Source organism: Anastrepha obliqua, chromosome 4 (genome assembly GCF_027943255.1).
Source record: "Anastrepha obliqua isolate idAnaObli1 chromosome 4, idAnaObli1_1.0, whole genome shotgun sequence".
Classification (NCBI taxonomy): domain Eukaryota; kingdom Metazoa; phylum Arthropoda; class Insecta; order Diptera; family Tephritidae; genus Anastrepha; species Anastrepha obliqua.
The window spans coordinates 101,519,030-101,539,501 of NC_072895.1; the positions used below are offsets into that span (position 1 = coordinate 101,519,030).

Below are 20,472 nucleotides of genomic sequence, written 5' to 3' on the forward strand. Positions count from 1 at the left end.
ACTACTATTATTTTGACTGATTCAATTCAGCAAAACATTGGAAAAAAATGAATTTGAAAAAACAAATGCTAACTTTGACCGGTTTAACGGTACTTTTTTATTGTACGCTCTATGTACAACAGTATTGTAAGGAGAAAGTAAAATAAAGGAGTCAGTAGGAAAAAATAAACATAATAAACTATATACCTTAGTAGCACTACTATTATTTTGACCGCAACTGTACATACATGACTACATATGTATATGCATATGTACCAACTCTTCCACAATATGTAAGCACTAAAGACGCCAGTCAGTGGCTGACGAATTAGTGTTGCACTTGCCGCGTGCGTGTGTTTGTTTGTTTGTGTACAGGATGTATGGTCCATAACATAATTTTGAGGCAAAGAGAATTTACAGTAATTTATCTAATTAATGCTTGTAATGCATGTAAATTTGTACTTACAGTGAGGTGAGCGATGACAGGAATTCAAACGAACCGGGCATCACACAAGAAATTTGATTGTTGTAAAGATTCCTGAAACGATTAATAAAATGTCAGAAGAAGTGAAATAAAATTGGATTGCAATTGATTTAAAGTGGCAGAGTAATCATTTATTTTTGTTAAAGCTACAGATTTATTTGCTTGTAAAAATAGCTATTTCCTATACACATCATTTCCTTTATACATCATCATCATAAATTTCTAGAGTTCCAGTGTGGAGCATAGGGCCACATACACACACATATGTACGCACACACTGTAAAAGCGGTTTTATGGAATGATTAATTGAAAGGGCACACTGCTTGCAGCTTTACCGGTAGCAGTCGAGGTTTTGGTTTTCCAATTAAGCCTACCCACTAGAAATTAAACGCAGCACAGCAAAACCCTCGAGTCACGAAACAAATATTTTTTATTGAAAGAATGACAGTTAACCACTAAAATTCAATGCTTGATTGAATAAATGGTAGTTACCGCTATCGTTCCATTCGACAGCCTTAATCTCTAAAATTATCATCACACCGATGAAACGCATAATTGACTTGGGCTCATCTCTGAGCTCTGCTTGATAGTTTGCATGGCTTGCACGCATACGAAGTCGGGCGATTGCAACTGCCGTTAAGAGCTTCTCAGGCATAAAACTACCTGCCATTCACCAGCAAAGACCTTTTTCCAACTAAAAAGCTCAAATACATGTACTTAGATGCACAACGCAGCCGTAGCCGAAGGGGTTGGTGCGTGACTACCGTTCGGTAGGGTTCAGGTTCAAAACCTCGTGCATAAAAGACTAAACACCAAATTGTAGAAAACGCTGTTTCTAATAACGCTCGCCCCTCGGCAGCTAATGACAATCCTTCGAATGCATTTCTGCCATGAAACAAACTCCTCATAAAAACCCATCTGCCGTTCGTAGGCTGCATAAAATTGTAGGTTCCTCCAATTGCGGAAAAACATCAAGGCGCACACAACAAATCGAAAGAGAAGCTCGGCCAAACACCCAAAAAAAGGGTGTAAGCGTCATCTAAATACGAAAAGTTATAATAACTCTACACAACACTTTCATATACAAACTCTTCACTTATCCTTTTATTTAACCGTGTCACCATTCTCACTGAGCTGAAGGTATGTAAACATTTGTGCATTAAGGTGTCTCATCTTCCATACCAAAAAATTTAGCCGACTTCCAAATACCTTCAGATGATGGAACATTTAAAGTGACGATATATCTTCTAAGCTCTAATTTCATTAATTGATGAATTTTGGAAATTAATTGCAACTACGATTCAATCGGGTCGTTAAAAGGGAACTCACCATTAAACGGTAAATTAGATGACAAAGTTAAAATCTCAGCTTAGGTGCAAAACTTCATCTCAGCCTGAATAAATAGCTTTAAAATAAAAAAATTTTTGGACAGATGAAAAAGTAGAGCTTGAACCTCCTGAACGTTTTTTATCAAGCGCGTTTTAAGTATTGTATAAATGGGAATGCAAAAATATTCACCAATTTAAACCAGACTAATTTTATTTAAACTACCTTCCGGGAGTGCGCAGTTTCGAGTATCCGGACATGAAGCACCAAATGACAGAACGTTTTTTCTAATGGCGGTCATCCCTCGGCAGGCAATCGCAAACCTCCGAGTGTATTTCTGCCATGAAAAAGCTCCTCACAAAATACAATATATGTGCCGTTCGGAGCCGGATTAAAACTGTAGGTCACTACATTTGTGGAACTACATCAAGACGCACACCAAACATCTAACAGAAGTGTACGCGTCAAATGTTTTTAAAAACTTTATTTAAAAGAATTTTTGTTTAGGAAGGCGTGAGTATGAAAAATGGTTTGGATTGAGTCAAGCAATTCTTCGACGGCCTGTTCATAACAGCGGAAGGCTTTGTCTATTCAGTGCTTCGGACTTTTATATAAATAGATCTGTCACATACCATCACAAACATGGCCTGTGACCATTGCAACAACAAAAAAAAACTTTAGGCCTTAGAGTCATTCTGTGCATATGGTTGCCCGCTAACTGGGTGTCATATGATGAGCCTCTCACTCGAGTTAGGAAAAGACCAATTGAAATTGAGATTCACGAGTGTAAATGGAGATGGATTGGTCAGTTGGCGCGCTAAAAAAAAAAATAATAATAAAATATTCCAATAATCTAATCGACGGACGAGACCCTTTAACATTCATTTTTTACGAGTCAAAGCAACTTGAATGCAGGAAGAAATTAACCTATCTATTAGTAAGTACATATAACTGATTTATTTAACTCACGAATGCTTTAAAAATGAAACAAATTAATTACCACATTTCTTTTTTGTACTCTACTATACTTACAGTGTCTTCAATTGATGCAATCCCAAAAACATTTTATTCGAAACCTCTCTAATTTTATTTTCTGCCAAAATCATTTCCTGTATACGATTTGCACCCTCAAATGCATTCGGTTCAATGCCGGTTATGTGATTGCGTCGCAAATCGAGTTTAACCAGATGTGGCAGACGTCCAAAGAGACCATCCGATTTGATGCGCCCCAGCTCATTGTCGTTCAAAAGGCTGCAAACAAGCAAGCGAGAGAAAGAGTAACAAAAAATATTAACGTAAAAGCCAATATTTTAGGTCAAATAAATCAATGCAATGGTATATTTGGAAATAATCAACAACAAAAATGTAAAAAAAAATATACATATATGTATTCGTATTTACAGTTCAGTGGTGTGTAGCGGTATATCGCGTGGAATTTCTTTGAGGCCACGACCTGAGCAATCAATTGAAGTGCCATCGCATTGACACATTGCCGGGCAATCGACATCAGCGCGACATTCGCTCGACAATTTAATACGCATATCGTCCCAAGAGCCTGCAAGCAGAAGAGAGAGAAGAAAGTAGAGTTAATTAAAAAATATGCATGTGGGTATGTATGAGAGTGATTTCATTAGGAGAAAATGTGAGAACGCGGATGTGCTTACATATATGCGTATGTATAGCACATATGTGCATATGTGAATGAAGTATAATTTGTTCAATACTTGTCACATAACGAGACTTGCAGGAAGCAAGCTTTTAGGCGCAAAAAAATTGGCATATCTGCAATGGATAATTGCTAACATTAATGTTAAAGTGGATTAACATTTAGACGTTTTAAACCAAACTAATTTAAAGGCCCAAAGTAGTTAACAAATTTTAAATAAAAAAATTAAGTTAGAAAAAATATGGATAAATCTAATTGAATTACGTTTTAGGAACATTTTTGGAAATAATTTAAAGCCCTTAATTAAAAAAAAATATAAATAAAATTTCTTCAATGGATATTAGCAAACAATAATGTTAAAATATTTTAAGAACTCAATTACGTTTTATAAAGAATTTCAAAACTATCATAAATAATTCTAAAAAACTTAAATATATATAAAAAAAATACAAATTTAAATTGATTTTGCGTTAAATAAGTGCAAATATTGAATTTATAAGAATTAAAAATAGATCTTTATACTATTCTATATATGAAACAGGTAGGCATTTAGTTTTTTTTATTCAAGAATAGAATTTATTTTTTCCTCAGCTATAATTATTGGATTTATTAAAAAATAATGCATTTTTCTTTATCCAAATTAACATATTTTTAAAAATAAATCTGAAGCTTTTAAAAGTAAATTTTAAATTGTAGGTGGTATGCAATGTGTCGCAAAATTCGTCACCTTAGGTAGGTAGGGCGTCCGCCGAATGGTTTGGCGCGTGATTACCATTCTGAATTCACAGAGAGGTTCAAATCTCGGTGAAACACCTAAATTAAGAAAAACATTTTTCTAATAGCCGTCGCCCCTCGGCAGGCAATGGCAAACCTCCGAGTGTATTGCTGCCATAAAAAAGCTCCTCATAAAATATCTGCCGTTCGGAGTCGGCTTGAATCTGTACAAGACGCACACCACAAATAGGAGGAGGAGCTCGGCCAAACACCCAAAAAGGGTGTACTCGTCAATTATATATATATATATATAGGTAGGTAGGGTGGCTGTCCCAACGACACACTTAGACCTTTCGTAGGTCCATTGTGTTACCACTGGAGCTTATCCTTACCCTTTCGGTTCCTTTTCAAACCATCCGGTGGCTTTAATAAACGGGCAAAACTGCCTTAGTTTTAGATGCGCTATGCCTGCTACATCAATTAAAAATGCCGTATCAAGAGTGCGGAGCCCCCTTATAGCTAAGATTTCACACTCACATAAAAGGTGTCTGACTGTTTCCTCTTCTTCTGTATTAAGACAGCTTCTACAGAAATCGAATTACGAGAGTCTTAACCTTCTAGCTGGCTATTAAACAATGACCAGTTAATACCCCTATCTTTTTTCTTATAGCTTCTCTGTTAAGGGGGTATTCTGGTCTAGAAAATTGAAAAAATCAATTTTTTTTTTTGCATATTTTCAAAGCCTAGACTTTCAAAAATATGCTCTTAAAAGGATTTTTCAAAATTCGAATTATTTTCGAAGCTACAACTATTTTAGTGACGTGGCAGCTAAACTGGTTTGAGGGGACGGCCGTAACTTTAAACGCGTGTTTCTCAAAACTCCTTTTGCTGAGGTGGTTGACACGATATCTGAAGTTCTATTTGACCGATCCCTTTGAAATTTGGTGAGAATCTTTTTCATACATCTCTTTATCACTGGAGCCTTGGATTTTGAAAAATTTTAATTTGAAGTATTTTTAAAAAATTCGTAAAGGTCAAAAAACAGGGGTAAAAAAAAATTTTTTTTTTCAAGTAGGCGCCATTTTGTGAATTTTTATTTTTTTTTTCGGCCGAGGCTCAAGATGTAGCGACATCTTTACTAATTAAGAATTTTCTTTGTTTGTTCGATTTAGATCACTACAAGGGTTGGAATCATGTCAACCAGGGAGCACTGTTTGACTAGCAACCCCTACTTCACCGACCTGTCACTGGATGAATTTTTGACTTTTTTTTTTTTTTTAATTTTTTTTATATACCTTAAACATCAATAAATATTATATAAAAAAATGGATAGTAAAAATGTTTTTAATTTTTCTTTTATCCTAGTTTGAAAAATACCCAAAAAGTAGGGCTCTAGACCAGAATACCCCCTTAAATCTTAACAAGCTGTTTCATCGACCACTGTTCCATTTCGGCCATGTCTCTCTGCTTAGTTCGCATGTTGTGAAGTTTTGCCAACTTGTATTTACCTTGTTGATGGTTTCCCCATCTATAAGTAGTTTACAAGTGGCTATAGGCATAGGTATCAGCGTCTTATCCACTTGGTGATCAAGCGTTGTACCGGTTCGAGCAAGTTCATCTGCCTTGCAGTTCCCTGCTATGCTGCGGCCTGGCACAGAAATAAGGTGTATTTTGTAGTATTTAGATACGTCATTTAGAAGTTTAAAACATTCTATGACTGTTGTTGACGAGTGTGTTTTAGATTGTAGCGCTTTTATAGCTGCTTGACTGTCCGAGTATATGAATACTTCATTTGTGGATAATACTCTCGTGTTTATTACCGTAGTCCCTCTTTTATGGCAGTGACTTCCGCCTGAAATACACTGCAATGGAATAAAATACTGTGACAAAAATCCGTTGTACCAGGAATGCAGGAGAATTTTTCTAAAATTGAAGAGTGTCCTCTCTGGTTCGTTCTGAGTAGATAGATTTCTCTTAATCTGAGAGCTGCCTTGTCAGTTGTTTGCTTGCCGAATTCCTCTATTGGTAATAGGTTAAGCATAATATTTAGAGCCGGCCACCATACTAGTATGCCGTATGTTAACATTGGTCTTACAATTGCTGTATAAAGCCATAAAGGCCTTCCCCCCCCCAACTTAGGGTTACCGTACACTTTTCCCAATCCATTTTTCCCAAAAGTCATTTTTCCCAAAACTTTTGTTCCCAATAAAATAACTCCCAAACCAATTTTCCCAAAACCATTTTCCCAATTCAATTAAAATCCTATTTTTCCCAAACCTGTTTTATGGAACACGTACGAAAAAAAATAGGATTTTAATTGAATTGGGAAAATTAATTTATTTTCCCAATACTTTTTTCCTAAATACATTTTTTTCCAAAGAGCAAAAAATTATTTATTAAATAAAAAATAATAATAATAATAATGTTTTCTTCAGTTTCGATAGAATCCACAGTATTTTTGCGTAGAACTCCTTTTCGCGGGGGTGGCCTTCGGCCGCGCTTCAAAAAAATAACCCTCATCAGTCTAACTCCGGCTACGCAATCCACCGTATTTTTGAATTGGGAAAATGGTTTTGGAAAAATTGGTTTGGGAGTTATTTTATTGGGAACAAAAGTTTTGGAAAAAAATGTATTTGGGAAAAAAGTCTTGGGAAAAACAGTTTGGATGAAAAAATATGGGAACATTTGCCTTTGGGAAAAGTAAGCATTGGGAAAAAAGTTTTGGGAAGAATGGATTGGGAAAACTGGTCGGCAACGCCAACTTAGTCCTATAGGCTGTTTACAAGAGTAGAATGGTATTGTCGCTCTTTTTACTCTATCTTACACATTTGACTTTCATCTTATTTTTCCGTCTAGTATTAGACCTAAGTAGCGGGCCTCATCACTGAATGAAAGTGCCGGTCCACATAGAGTCGGAGGAGTTATATTTGGAATTCTATGTTTCCTGGTAAATAAGATGAGTTAAGTTTTATTACGGTTGACGCTTAGCCCATTTGCTTTTGACCAGTTTTCCTGCAAGACTTCACAAAGTGTATTGGAAAATTTCCCTATTTCACCCTAACGGAAGATTTATAGTTTTTGTAAATAGGGTCGCACGTCAATCATATTTGACACTTGTGACACCTGTTATCTACTGCAGTCCCCAAACAGACAAGCAATGGAGGTTGTAAAGGACAAAATAAAGGTTTCCATCACTTAATTTTAAAATTTTTTTATTTAGTAAAAAAGTTATTCAAGTACAAAATTTGATGATTAATTTTGCGCCACTCTGTATATTCTTTTCAATTATACTTTTTTTTCTTTAATTCAACATTTGTGCATTTTATTTATTTTTAAGATATTCCATATTTATTTTGCGCATGCTAAAAACCATATTCATACATTTTTTATTCATATCTGGAAAAAAATTTGCATGCAAATACATAAATCCACTTTGACTCTTGTAAGAACGTGTTAGCTTTTAATTTTTTCCATTTTTTTCTTTTTCTTTTTTCGTGTGCCGTACACTTTTTTTTTTTAATAAATACCAACTCTTTGTGCATCCATCACCGACCCCACTCCACATATGCACATCTTGACTTTTTGCTACTCATCTTTCTTTTTCCAATTTTATTTTTTTTTAAGATACTCACATTTGAATTTCTCCTCACGCAACGACTCAATGCGTCGCCGATGCATTCGCTTTGGGGCTTCGCAGCGTGCGCCACTTGTCTCGATGGGGTTTTTGTGCAAGTAATCAGCCAGCCAGCGAAGATTGCAGTCACAAATGAAGGGATTCTTTGCCAGATGCCTTTGGTTTAGTAAGATGTATAAAAATGTAAAGAAAAAAATAAAACAAATGCTTAAATATGAACAAGAAGATCTTAGTAGTTAACAAAAAGATTTTATTTTCAAAAGAAATTACAAGTGTTTGTAGGTGTCTTACATGGAAATATATGTATGTGATTTTAGGTGAAAAGACATAAAAATAGTAAAGAGCCAATGCAAGGCTTAGGCGTACACTAAAACTTTATACCAGAGGCAGTCATACTGACTCAAAGTGTTAACCTTCGTGTGGCTAACAAAGCCGTGAATGTCAGAAAAAAGTCGTAGCTTTTTCCATTAAAATGCAATACTTTGTTACTTAAGAACGTTACTCGTTGCTTACAGTTTCTTATTTTAATTAATAGCAAGTAAAAGCACAAACAAAATAAAAAGCAACAACATTTTGGTAGGGAAGCAAGTGTAGCATGATGAAATTCAAGGAAAATAGTTTGGGAGTGCTGTAGTGAAGAGCTTTGGCACTTTTGTAACTGCAACGCCTACGTAGCTTCAATTTAAGCGTCCATCTGAATAAAAAATGTGAATAAAAATGTTCAATCTTTCTTTGAAGGATCAGGATTTATTGAACTGAAAGCAAAAGTGTACCGATCTATTTTTATAAATTTACCCTGCAACATTGAGGGCGGGATAAAATATCTAAAAAATATAAATATTTTATTTAACGGCTACCGCTGCCGAATGGGTTGGTGCGTGAATCCATTCGGGAGTTCAAAGCTCCGGAAACGAAACACCAATTAATAGAAAAGGGCCGTTCTCTCCTCAACAGGCAATGACAAACCTCCGAGTGTATTTCTGGCATGAAAAAACTACTCATAAAAAAACTATTTGCCATTCGGAGGCGGCATCAAAACATACACCACAAATAAGAGGAGTAGCTCGGCCAAATACCCAATACAGGGTGTAAGCGCATATTTTTGTATACATTATTATATATAAGGCATTAACTAATTTTTAAGTAAATTTCTTTTTAAATAGTGCACAATATCTTCATACCGATTGGAGAAAAATTGGCGAAGTTATAAGTATCTGAGCGTCCGTTGTCAAGGTCGGGTTCTATACCTGCTTGATTTTAAAGCGGTTTTCACAAACTTGTTATTTTTTAAGTCCAGGTACGCATAAATATTTCTTCGCACAATTCACCAGGTATCCGTGGGAGCCTTTTTTTTATTTTTTATAATAATTAATCATACAATAGCACTACTAAGTATTGCAAAGTCGGAAAAACATTCTTCCAAGGATACCTCGAAGAACATCTCTTTTAACAAATGCATTTGATTTTTTTATTTCAGATGATTCTGTTGCGGGTTATGATGTAGCGGACGTTTTTTATGAGCTTGAGAACTTCAAGTGATAATACAAAACAGAAATATTTTTGGAATCAAATTTGTTTATTATAATCTGGTAGAAGTGCTAGTCTGGCACTCCTCAAGTAGCACTGAAGCGCCGTTTTGATACCATTATGAGACCTCCACCAGGCAGATATCTACAGCCAGCCAGAGCTGTTGATATAATGGAGAAGATTGATGGTATTTAGGTTGGGCACTGCCCCAGGTTGTCGAAGAAAGGAGCACCCAGTGACCTTAATCGTCTAGCTGCCAAACTCGGACTTTTACAGAGAAAGTGCTTAACAATGGGGGTTAAATGGTAAACCTAGCTTTTCCGCGTGCGTCCAGTGACCGGTAAGTTTGGAAATTGAATGACGAGGAGTCCAAAGAACTTTCTGAGTCCTTCGTATATCGTATCTTGTATCTTGTGTTCTGGCGTTAAACGATTCATGATGATTTGCCAAAACTTACTCAATAGAAATACCAACACAGTTAACCATTTTGCTGTCAAACCATAGTTATCGATATCGATAGTTCTCATGCAGCTAAAAAAAAACACCCGATATATCGCAAATAACTTTTTTTCGAGACACCTGCGGAGATTCACTGTTAAAGTACGTTCACATATGCAGTGATTAGCAAAAAATCCACAGATTAGCTGCAAAATCAGCAATCTTTGATTTGGATGCCTCTACGGACGCAAAACGTTTTACTTTAATGGCCAAATGGAATTTTCCGAATAGGTAAAAGTCTCAGGGAGCCATATCAGGGGAATTTGGTGAGAGATTGATGGTTCAAATTCGATTTCTAGTCAAAAAATCAGTCACAAGAGTGGATCGATTATCATGCAATAAGCGCCAGCTTTCTCCTTCGCGGGCGACGCATGCGATGCAACAAACGCTACAAAAGGTCAAGATAGAAAATTACATTGACGGTTTGGCCTTGATCTCCTTGTGGACAATTCCCTTGGAATCGTAAAAAATAAATGAGCATCGACTTGATTTTTGACTTCTCCAAACGCGATTTTTTGGATGTTGACTCGTCTGGGGTCTTCCAATCGGCACTTTGATGCCTACTTTCAGGTTCATGTTGGAAAGACCAAGTTTCATCACCAGTTCCAATGTTGTAAAGGAAGTTCTCGTCTTTTCTCGCCTCTTTAACGAGGTCTTTCGAGTGTTGAATTCTGAGCAATTTTTGGTCCTCAGTTAACTTGTGCGGAATGAAACGTGCACAGATCCTTCGTAAGCCCAAATGATCAGTAAAAAATGCGATAAGTCGATGTTTTGGAGATATTCAACTCCGATTCCATGAATTTCAACGGTGATTTCGGTTCATTTTTGATAAATTTACGAACAAATTCGATGGAGTTTTCGGTGATTACTGATTTTGGGCGGCCTGTATATTTACTGTCATTTATGTCCTCACAACCATCTCCGAAACGTGTAAACCACTCATGAACTCTGGCACGAGAGAGGCAATCATCGCCATACATTTTTTTCATCTACTCAAATATTTCGGGGACGTTTTACCGAGTTTAAAACAAAATCTGATATTAGCTCTTTGTTCGAAACTCATTTTTGTACAGATGGCACGAACATACTGACATTTTAGACGCAATAACTTCGCTTCCACTGTACCGAATGTCACAAAGCTTTCACTGGAAGTCAGCTAGGGATGTAACTTCCAACGCACTAACTCATTAAAAAGATGGCGCCATCAAAAACATTTTTATGACACCAGTCTTGTTTAGGACTTTACCTTTTAATATCTAACACAAATTTTATTAGAATTATGCCTACAAGCCACTTTTCTTTACCGGCAAAACTTTCAATTAGTTTTTACTTTTACGTTTCTCCTAACATTTGCAATAATAATTATTTATACCAACTAGCACAATCTACACAAAACAACTCTTAAAAACATGTCCTTTTTCACCGAATTAACCTCACGCCTCCTTAAAAAAGGTAAGGGGTTCTTTTTAAATTGAAATGTAAAAAAATTCTATACATTTCGCTGAAAAGTATGCAGCCACCATAAAAGGCGCATTAAAACATTGTACTGGGGCATTTGCTTCCTATTAGCTACATACTTGCTTTTATGAACAAAAAGCTTTTAGAAATCTAACTGTTGCATTGCGTCAACAGGCTATCTCTGCGGGTAGATGTGAGTAATAAAGAAATAAGCGCACTTCAATGTGAAGTCAGCTAGCAGATAAACTGCTCACTTGGGCGCAACACAACAATGCCTCGCTAGCTGCGCTGCTATTTTCTTCAGTGTTTTCTTCATTTTTCCGCATATTTTTATGGTTTTTTTGTTTACTTTTTTTTATTTGATGTCTTGAACTCTGTTGCGGACATATTGTTTAAATGCCCTAGGTGTCATGTCCTTTGTTCCTGCGAAAGCACGAGTACTACGTACAAGTTAAATACAAGTGCAACCACGCACATACATTCCTTACAGTGCCTATAGTGCAGTTTATTGTTATGTGTACGAGGCTTGGATTTTTCTTTTTTTCGCATTTCATTTACAGTCACTGCATATCTATGGAGACTGGCAATATATACTTACATACATATAGATATGCCCATATATTACGGGTAAGAGGGGATTAAAATATGCACTTACAGTGTTTGTATGCTCTTCATCGCATCGAAGGTGCCATTAGCCAGCGATTGAATGTTGTTATCGTAGAGCGAAAGCAGGCTGAGACTGTGCAGATCGCGAAAGGCATCCTTGCGTATGCAGGAGATTTCATTGGCATTCAACAGGAGAAGTTGCAGTGATGTAAGTCCTTTAAATACGCCTGAGGGCAAATCCTTTATTTTATTGCCATAGAGCACGCTAAAAAATAAAATGAACAAAAAAAATAAATATACAAGACAAAAGGGGACATTTTTTGCTTAAATAAAGATAAAATGATTCAATACTCGTACAAATCGCAGTAGTTGTAGAAGATAGAAGAACAAGATGTACGAGTATGTTGAAGATCTCTTAGCGGTGTAAAGCAGATTTTAGACAAAAGCGCAAAAAGTGGCAAAACACAAGTTACTTAGTAAGTATCATTCATACATACATACATTAGTAAGTAAGCAAGCACGCGAATGCGCTTATGTATGAGAAGGTGTTGGAGGGGATAAAATGTAACAAAATACTTGTAAGCACAATGGGTATGGCATTGACGACGACGACGAGTGGCTTATAACATATGGACCGTTGACGATTGGAAGTGCTTGTGAGTAAGTGAGTGCATTATGGCCGGTAAGTAAGTGTTTCTGTAGTTCGTAGTTCGCTGTCGAAGTTATAAATAATAAAAAATCCACTGCATGGATACTAAGCTCCACGAGTCCGCGATCAGCCGTCTATGAGTTTTAGCAGAAAATTGAAGTAAAAAATCTTCGAAGTAATCGTTACCTAAACCGGTTTGGGAGCGGAGTCAATGGTACATTCAGATTTCGTAGACTACCGCTATGACCAACAGCACCACAGGTAAAAAAACAAAAAAGAAATAAAATTTAAAAAAATATAAGCACGTGCAAAAAAACTGCTAATGAGAATAAGGTACATACATATGTATGTATGCATGTATGCCTAGTTAGATATGTATGTAAATACGAGTACGAGTGCTATTGGAGCATTTGAGGCGAGGTGAGCATACGAAAATAAATTATAAATTTAAATCATGTACAAGGTGGCGCAAAATTAATCCTCCAATTTGTCTTTTTTGAATAACTTTTTCACTAAATAAAAAAATAAAAATATATCGAATGATGGAAATATAAAAAAATTTAAATTTCATTTATGTACAAGGTGACGCAAAATTAATCATCCAATTTTTGTCTTTTTGAATAACTTTTTCAATAAATAAAAATAATAAAAATATTTTTAATGATGGAAATACAAAAAAAATTTTATTTAAATCATGTACAAGGTGGCGCAAAATTAATCATCCATTTTTTGTCTTTTTTTTTAAATAACTTTTTCAATGAATCAATAAAATAAAACTATTTTGAATGATGGAAATACAAAAAAAAAAAAAATTAAATTTAAATCAACTACAAGGTGGCGCAAAATTAATTAACCCTTTTTTTTGTCTTTTTTGAATAACTTTTCAATAAATAAAAAAAATAAAAATATTTTTAATGATGGAAATACAAAAAAAATTTTTAATTTAAATCATGTATAAGATGGCGCAAAATTAAATCATCTAATTTTTGTCTCTTTTAATACCTTTTTCAATAAATAAAAAAATTTAAATATAATATATTTTGAATATTGGAAATCTTTATTTTGAACTCTACGCGCTCTATTGCTTGTCTGTTCGTATACTGCAGCTGCCTAGTTCACAAGTGTTACAAGTGACGTACGATGCATTTTTGCCAAAATTATAAATTTTCACATAGGGTGATTAATTTTGTGCCACCTTGTATATATTTTCTTAAGTTATTTTTTCTAACATAACTTAGCTGCTTGGCAGAAGTGATTTTGCTCCAAAAGCCTCTAGCAATTTTAGATATAGCAGAAACAAGCATGAAAGCAATTTGTGGTTGTTGTTGTTACAGCAGTTCATCAAGCCCTGTCAGTGCGGTGTAGTCACCGATCGTCATGGTCTAACTCATCTAACGGTAAGCCCAGAAAACAAGCTGTTGCGGCGTGTTGGGTTCATAGGGAGGGTGGTGTAAGGTGAGGGGGTTTAAGAGGGCATGTGAATTTTTATTTTTTATTATTCAATGAGGGCATGTGAATAGGTGGTGGAACGTGCGGTGCGCCTTTACATGCTGGACATATTTTGGCTATCTCGGGATGGATTTTGAATAGGTAGGAGTGTAATCTGCTACTGTATCCAGCAGCTGAAGCTCTTCGTCTGCGATGGGTGGTGGTTGGACTCCGAAGACGGCATTCCTTATTACTCAATTCTTGTTTCTAATCATTGATCTGGCGTATAAAGTGTCAAGTTGCTCTAATATAGCTCCTGCTAAAAATAGGTTAGGTTAGAATAGGCGTCTGTCTTAAGCCATCCCAAATTTTCGGGGAATCCAATTAGCTCATACAAGGACACTGTGTCGTAACTGCTCAGGTCGACGAAAAGTGGTCTCTCTGAAACTCCGATAAATTGAAAATAAATGTTGATTTATTCGCCTTTATGGATTGTAAATGTCGAGTAGAGGGATAAAGTAGAACGGCTTTCTCTGCTCTGAAATAATGAAATGACAAACAATACGATTTTGAATAGAAATTTTAAATGGCATCAGCTTGTTTATGAAGACAATTGACTTTCAGCGCCTCCAGATGAAAGATCGCACTGCAAAGGAAATGGACGAAGAAATGCTTCCTTGCCTATGGCGGTGTGGTTTTGAAGTAAGGGGTTTCTTGCCAAAAGAAAATAGAATAACGAAGGGACTGACTAACGAATTAATTGAAAAGTGTGTGAACGAGCGTCGGGGGAAAAGAACGAGCGAAGAATGGAAGAATGTGGAGATGAAGAGAATATCGTACAGGATGTGCCACTGTACGAATAGATGTAATAATGCAGTGAAGAACGAATGGATGAAGCCAACGACGGAATCGAAAAATGACTACATAGACGATGAATTGTGGTCGTATCGGTGGGCCAATATAAGCTCAATAAAAGAGGCCAGCAAAAATTGCACGACTTTTTTTGTTATTGTAACAATATTATTTACTGCAGTTAGAGCGAAAGTCTTTAGCCGGATGTACGTCAATGCTTGACGCTTTGGTAGCGCATTTCTCTTTTTTATAAAACTGTAATATTAAGAATATTTGCGCTAAGACATTCGATATTTTACATGGAATGCCTCCACAAAAACTGTGCGCACAAAATTTCAGTGGAAATTCACACTTGCTAAGGCTTAAGAAAAGCTTGGGATAAATGCAGCTGTATCACCTTCAGATACATACATCCAACGAAAGGCACACGAAAAACAAACTCTTCAAAATTGTGAAAAAAATAAATAATTAAAAAACTCTTGAAATTTCGTACGCAAGTGAATAATGTCAGTGGCAAGAAAGAGTAGCAGCTGGCCAACTGCTCTGGTGGCTAAGCATTCGATTGATGGCCGTAATACGAACTACACTTCACCGCACCGCACTTCACTGATTGATGTTTATGTTTATTTTTTTTCGACCATTTGACTATACTTAATTAACAAAAATAACAAAAACATAAAAGCTTTGAAATTTTGTTGTGATTTGGCACAATACCCAAATAACTGATGAACTGTTTCGGATTTTTCGGAGATTTCCATGAATACTTACAGTGTGGTGAGCGCTTTTAGGCCAGCCAAAGCGTCGTGGGCAATACGCGAAATGTTATTGTTCGACAGATCAATGCGACGCAGGCGACGGAAGTTTGCAAATGCTTTTGGCGGCAATTCAGTAATGAAATTCTGCTCCAAGCGGCTGTTAGAATAAAAAAATAAACAAAATGACAAAAAAAAAAAATGGAAAAACAAATTTAGCAGAAGAGAATAGAAAAGATAATTACAATAATGATGACATACAATGAAAAAAGTGCAGTTGTCAAATTGCTGGAGGTGCTTGAGCTGGAGTGTGCGCTCAAGCAATTCAAAAATTACCATTCACCAACAAAACTTTGACACATTTTCAAGTATGCTGGTATGTACGTATGTATGTATGTGGTACAACTTACAGTTCCGTCGTATCATCTGGCAGCGACACAGGTACACTGGTGAGACTTTTCTCGCGACAATCGACTATGCCATCGGCACAACGGCACGGATGTGGGCAGCTATTCTCCATGCCACATTCCATTGGCGCATTCTCGGTGAGACCTTAGAGTGTACATAAAAAAAAAAGATGAGAAAGGGAAAGGAAAAATAATATAGAAGGAACTTCAATTGAAAATATTATAAATACATATTTATTGTACTACTACACATATTTAATTATTTATCATTTTTGAAATCGCTGACACATACTAGATGGGGGTAAAATAATGGCTGAGATTAATTTTAGTATCTGAAAGTATCTATATATACATAATTATTGCTATAATTATTATTATAAAACAGGCATTGTCTTCCTATTCTGCTTTCAAATACATATATCCAGCATTTTCCGCTTCATGAACTATACAATGGCGGGCAAAATAACAGCATGGCCAAGTTTTGACAAGACGATTTAGTTTTCTATTTAATTTTTATTTTTTCATACATATTTCAAAAGTGACGTAAAAGGGAAAAGTCAGTAGTGAATAATTCCTAATAGAACAACACGCTAAATTTATTAAAACTTATTAAGAAAATGGTCGATCTTTATGAAGAATATATCGCAAAATTCTTGATTTCGTGGAAATAATCGTTCGAATGAGTCGACAATTCAAAGGTTGGTGAAAATTTTCAAGAAACTGGCTCTGTTGAGGACAGAAAAAGAACTGGCAGACCAAAAACTGGACTAATTTTATACAGGATCCGGCACTCGAAGTGTAACCAACTTCAGACCGCTCGCGCAGCTGATGCACGGGCATCGACTGTCTGTTAGTTGGCTAAATGACTGTCCGGGGTAGTGTTTACAAGCGCGCGGAAGCATTTTACTTAGAGTAAATACCAAAAAAAAAATCAGTAATAGATTTCAAACATAATGGTGTGATTGCATTATATTCGACTGGAAAATCACAACCAGCGATTGTTCGTGAGCTCGAGCTCCTTAAAGTAAATAAAGTTTTTGTTTATCGAACCATTACCTGTTACAATGATACTGGCAGCATCACGAAACGTCATGGAGGTGATCATCAAAAGACTGTAACGTCACGTGAAATGGTTCAAAAAGTGAAGAAGCGACCTGAGCGAAATCCCCGACGAAGTGCCAATCAAATGGCGAAAGAACTGAAAATATCTGACCGTAGCATCCGTCGCATTCTGAAAAATCATCTCAAAGTCAAGCCTTACAGGATCCAAAAGGTGCATGATCTCACACCAAAGCAGCAACGAGTCAGACTTGAGAGAGCGAAGGAGTTGCTGCGCTTGGCCGAAAGCAGTCAATTTCTGAACATTGAGTTTTCTGACGAGAAAATTTTTCAAATTGAGCAATTCGTAAACTCCCGAAACGACAGGGTTTATTTGTCCGATCATTCATACGAGAATTTGAGTCGTCGATTGATCACCAGGAGGCAGCACCCGTCACAGGTAAGGGTTTGGGCCGCTGTAACCGCGGATGGACGCTCTTCAATTGCTTTCATCGTGCCTGGCGTCAAGGTAAATGCGAAATATATTCGGGAAAGTATTCTGGAGGGTGCTTTGAAGCCGTGGGCAGACAAACATTTTAGTGGCAGACATGGACGTTTCAACAGGACTCGGCACCGTCTTATAAAGTTCGAGTGAACCAAGAATGATTAAAAAACAACGTTCCCAAATTCATAGCGTCCACACAATGGCTCTCAAGTTCACCAGACGCGAATGCGATGGATTGTTTTCTTTAACCCATTTTGGAGAGCGAGGTCCGAACTAAAAGATTCCCCAGTCTTGAGGCGCTGAAAAAAGCCATTGCCTGCGAGTGGGCCAAAATACCTGCAAGTCACTTTCGGGCAGCTTTTGATTCGTTTCTGGACCGTCTCAAGGCCATAGTCAAGGCAAAAGTTGGTCATATCGAGCAAAAGTAAATTGATTCTTAATTCTGTATTATTTTCTTACATTTTTTACTTTGAATTGAATAAAAATAATTTTCTAAACTAAATTTATGGCCTTTTTAATTGGTTACATTCCAAAAAAAAAGGACGTAGCTGTAATGAAAAGTACAAAATTTTTGATTGAGTCAGGAGTCCTAAATTTGATAAATTATTTAAAAAAAGAAACCAAAGTGATTCCCACCAAAACACCGAGAGATTTATGCAAAATGAAAAGACTTTCATGGCAGTATGGATTTGGTATAAGTCTGGTTATCCGCCTGACTCTTATAGTTCGCGACATAAGCGGCAGGATAGCCGCGACGAAGTGTGTTTCTGGCAAATGATTGGGTCATAATTTGTCGCTTGCCTTGCTTTTAAATTGTTTTCATAAAACTATTAAGAGGTATCTAAAGGTGTTAGGGAGCGTGGTACCCAGAGGTACTCTCATACTCAGAGGTTGGAAAAAGGAGCACATTCGCCTTCTAAACAACAAAAGTTTGGCAGTTAATGCCATTTTAGCTTTTAAGGTATATTTTAAGGGTATTTTTTATATTCAATCTTAAGGATGCATTACTGGGTTGCAAAGGATCTTTTAAGTTGAAGTGTTAAAAGCTAAATAAACAGAAATTCGAAGGACTAAAATTATCACAGTATTTTATGAAGTCCTTACAAAAGTGAATTCCAAAATAAAAACGTAAAAAAAAAAATATTTCAAACGCATATAGGGTAAACATTTTTCAAAGTTTTTTTTAACTGAAAGCATTCATGCACTTTTAGCGTAGGTCCAATAATCAAAACCCTAACTCCGCTCGTACGAGCTATTTATTACGATATACTTATATTTACATCACGAATCTCAATGGATCATCATTCTCTTGAGAAATTTACCTGAACACTTGAATTCCTGATCATGCAGATCTGCCACATTTTGACCCTTCAGCTGAGACGGCGACTGACAGCGTGTATATGGCGCAAGTCTGGGTGCGCTACGCAAGAAGCGCGAAAGCCACGATAAATGACAGTCACATGAGAAGGGATTATCGGATAGACGTAGAGCACGCAATCGATTCAAGCCGTTGAAGGCATTATGCGGAAGCGAAGTCAAATTGTTGTTGTTTAGAGTACTGGAAAGATATGGAAAAAAATAAAATTATTGAAAGTGCAAAAAATAATTCTTTAATGTAAAAAAAAAATTTCTTTAATGTAAATTTTGTGAATCTTATGTACTAAGCAAAATAAAAACGACTTTTAAAATAGAAAATAATTGGGAAGGGATAGTATTTGTCGTACAATTCATTATTTTTTAATAATCGAATAATTTAAAGATTTTCTTTCCTCATACCCGTCAGACGAAAAAAAAATTGATTATTTTCAAATTCCACTTTGTTTTATATAAAATCATCTAAAAACTAAATCCTTTGTCTTTTCAGAAACAGCACATAACAGGCGTTGAGATCAACTTGTATTGGTAACAGAGATCCAACAGATTTTGCGATTTTGACTAAAAACTTGTTCAATTCCTTCAAATAATATTCTAACGTCTAAATGGCGGTGGCTACTGAAGAGGTGTGTACTTGTTTGTGTTAAATAATTTAGTAATGCAAAGGTAGTTAGAGAAATCAGAACGTTGTGCATATTGCGGTATCGCTACTCGGTTCTCAGTGAATTTGAAACATTCAGTTGCATCCACAAAACTAGCTGCTTTCAATTTTTTTCCATGTTTACATTAACCTAAGTCCAATTTTCATTTTTACTCATTATTGGTTTTCTATTAGCAGCTTTTTCATGGCAAAAATACACTCGGAGGTTTGCCTTTGCCTGCCGAGGGGCGACCGTTATTAGAAACAACTTTTTCTATTATTGTTCTGTTCCATGCACGGAGATTCGAACTACATACTTCCGAATGGTAGTCACGTATCAACCCATTCGGATACGGCGGTGGAGCACACATTTTCTAAAATTACGCCACAGCAAAATTACTCTCAAAATTCAGCTCCTATCTGCGTTTACTCTATATTCTACCACGAACTCGCATAGTTACGAGCGAACAGAATTTAGATTTTCTTCAAATTTCCACCATTTTGAGAGATATGTATATACAATACAAACATGCGTAACAGGATTCCTTTGTATGTTACAAACATGGATAAGCTGAGGTTAGGTTATCTATTTCTAGTTCCCTACGCGCGGATAACGCAGTTACGGTTTCTTTTCTCTCTTAAATATCTCACCCACGCCTCTATTAAATTACAGAGTTTCTATTCTTCTGCTCAGCTTCATTTGCGGCTACAAAGCGTTATAAGAAAACATGACTTCGAATACAGCTCTACAGCCAATTCATTCTCTGAATACCAAACACAGCGAGCGAGAGAGAGAGAGAGATAAGGAGTATCATTCATCAGGTGCGACTTTTCTCTAAGCTCCTTCTAATACTTCTAATTCGTTCGATTTCTTCTCCAATACTATTGAATCCGCCTTCAAAGCAGTAAGAATTCTCAAATGGCCTATGAATTGT

At 36.2% G+C, this 20,472-nt stretch overlaps 1 protein-coding gene across 3 annotated transcripts in view; it reads right to left on the bottom strand.

Annotated features, from left to right (window-relative positions):
• The window catches only part of LOC129246229 (protein slit), a 114,724-nt gene that overhangs the window by 18,955 nt on the left and 75,297 nt on the right, over window positions 1–20,472 (bottom strand). For all 3 annotated transcript variants that reach the window (XM_054884877.1, XM_054884876.1, XM_054884875.1), the window contains 8 exons: window positions 18,846–19,081; window positions 15,984–16,125; window positions 15,590–15,733; window positions 11,942–12,157; window positions 7,802–7,959; window positions 3,191–3,344; window positions 2,822–3,040; window positions 446–517 (listed from right to left, as the gene is read on the bottom strand). In XM_054884877.1, the coding sequence (XP_054740852.1) occupies window positions 446–517; window positions 2,822–3,040; window positions 3,191–3,344; window positions 7,802–7,959; window positions 11,942–12,157; window positions 15,590–15,733; window positions 15,984–16,125; window positions 18,846–19,081 (1,341 nt within the window). The remainder of the gene's footprint in view (window positions 1–445; window positions 518–2,821; window positions 3,041–3,190; window positions 3,345–7,801; window positions 7,960–11,941; window positions 12,158–15,589; window positions 15,734–15,983; window positions 16,126–18,845; window positions 19,082–20,472) is intronic.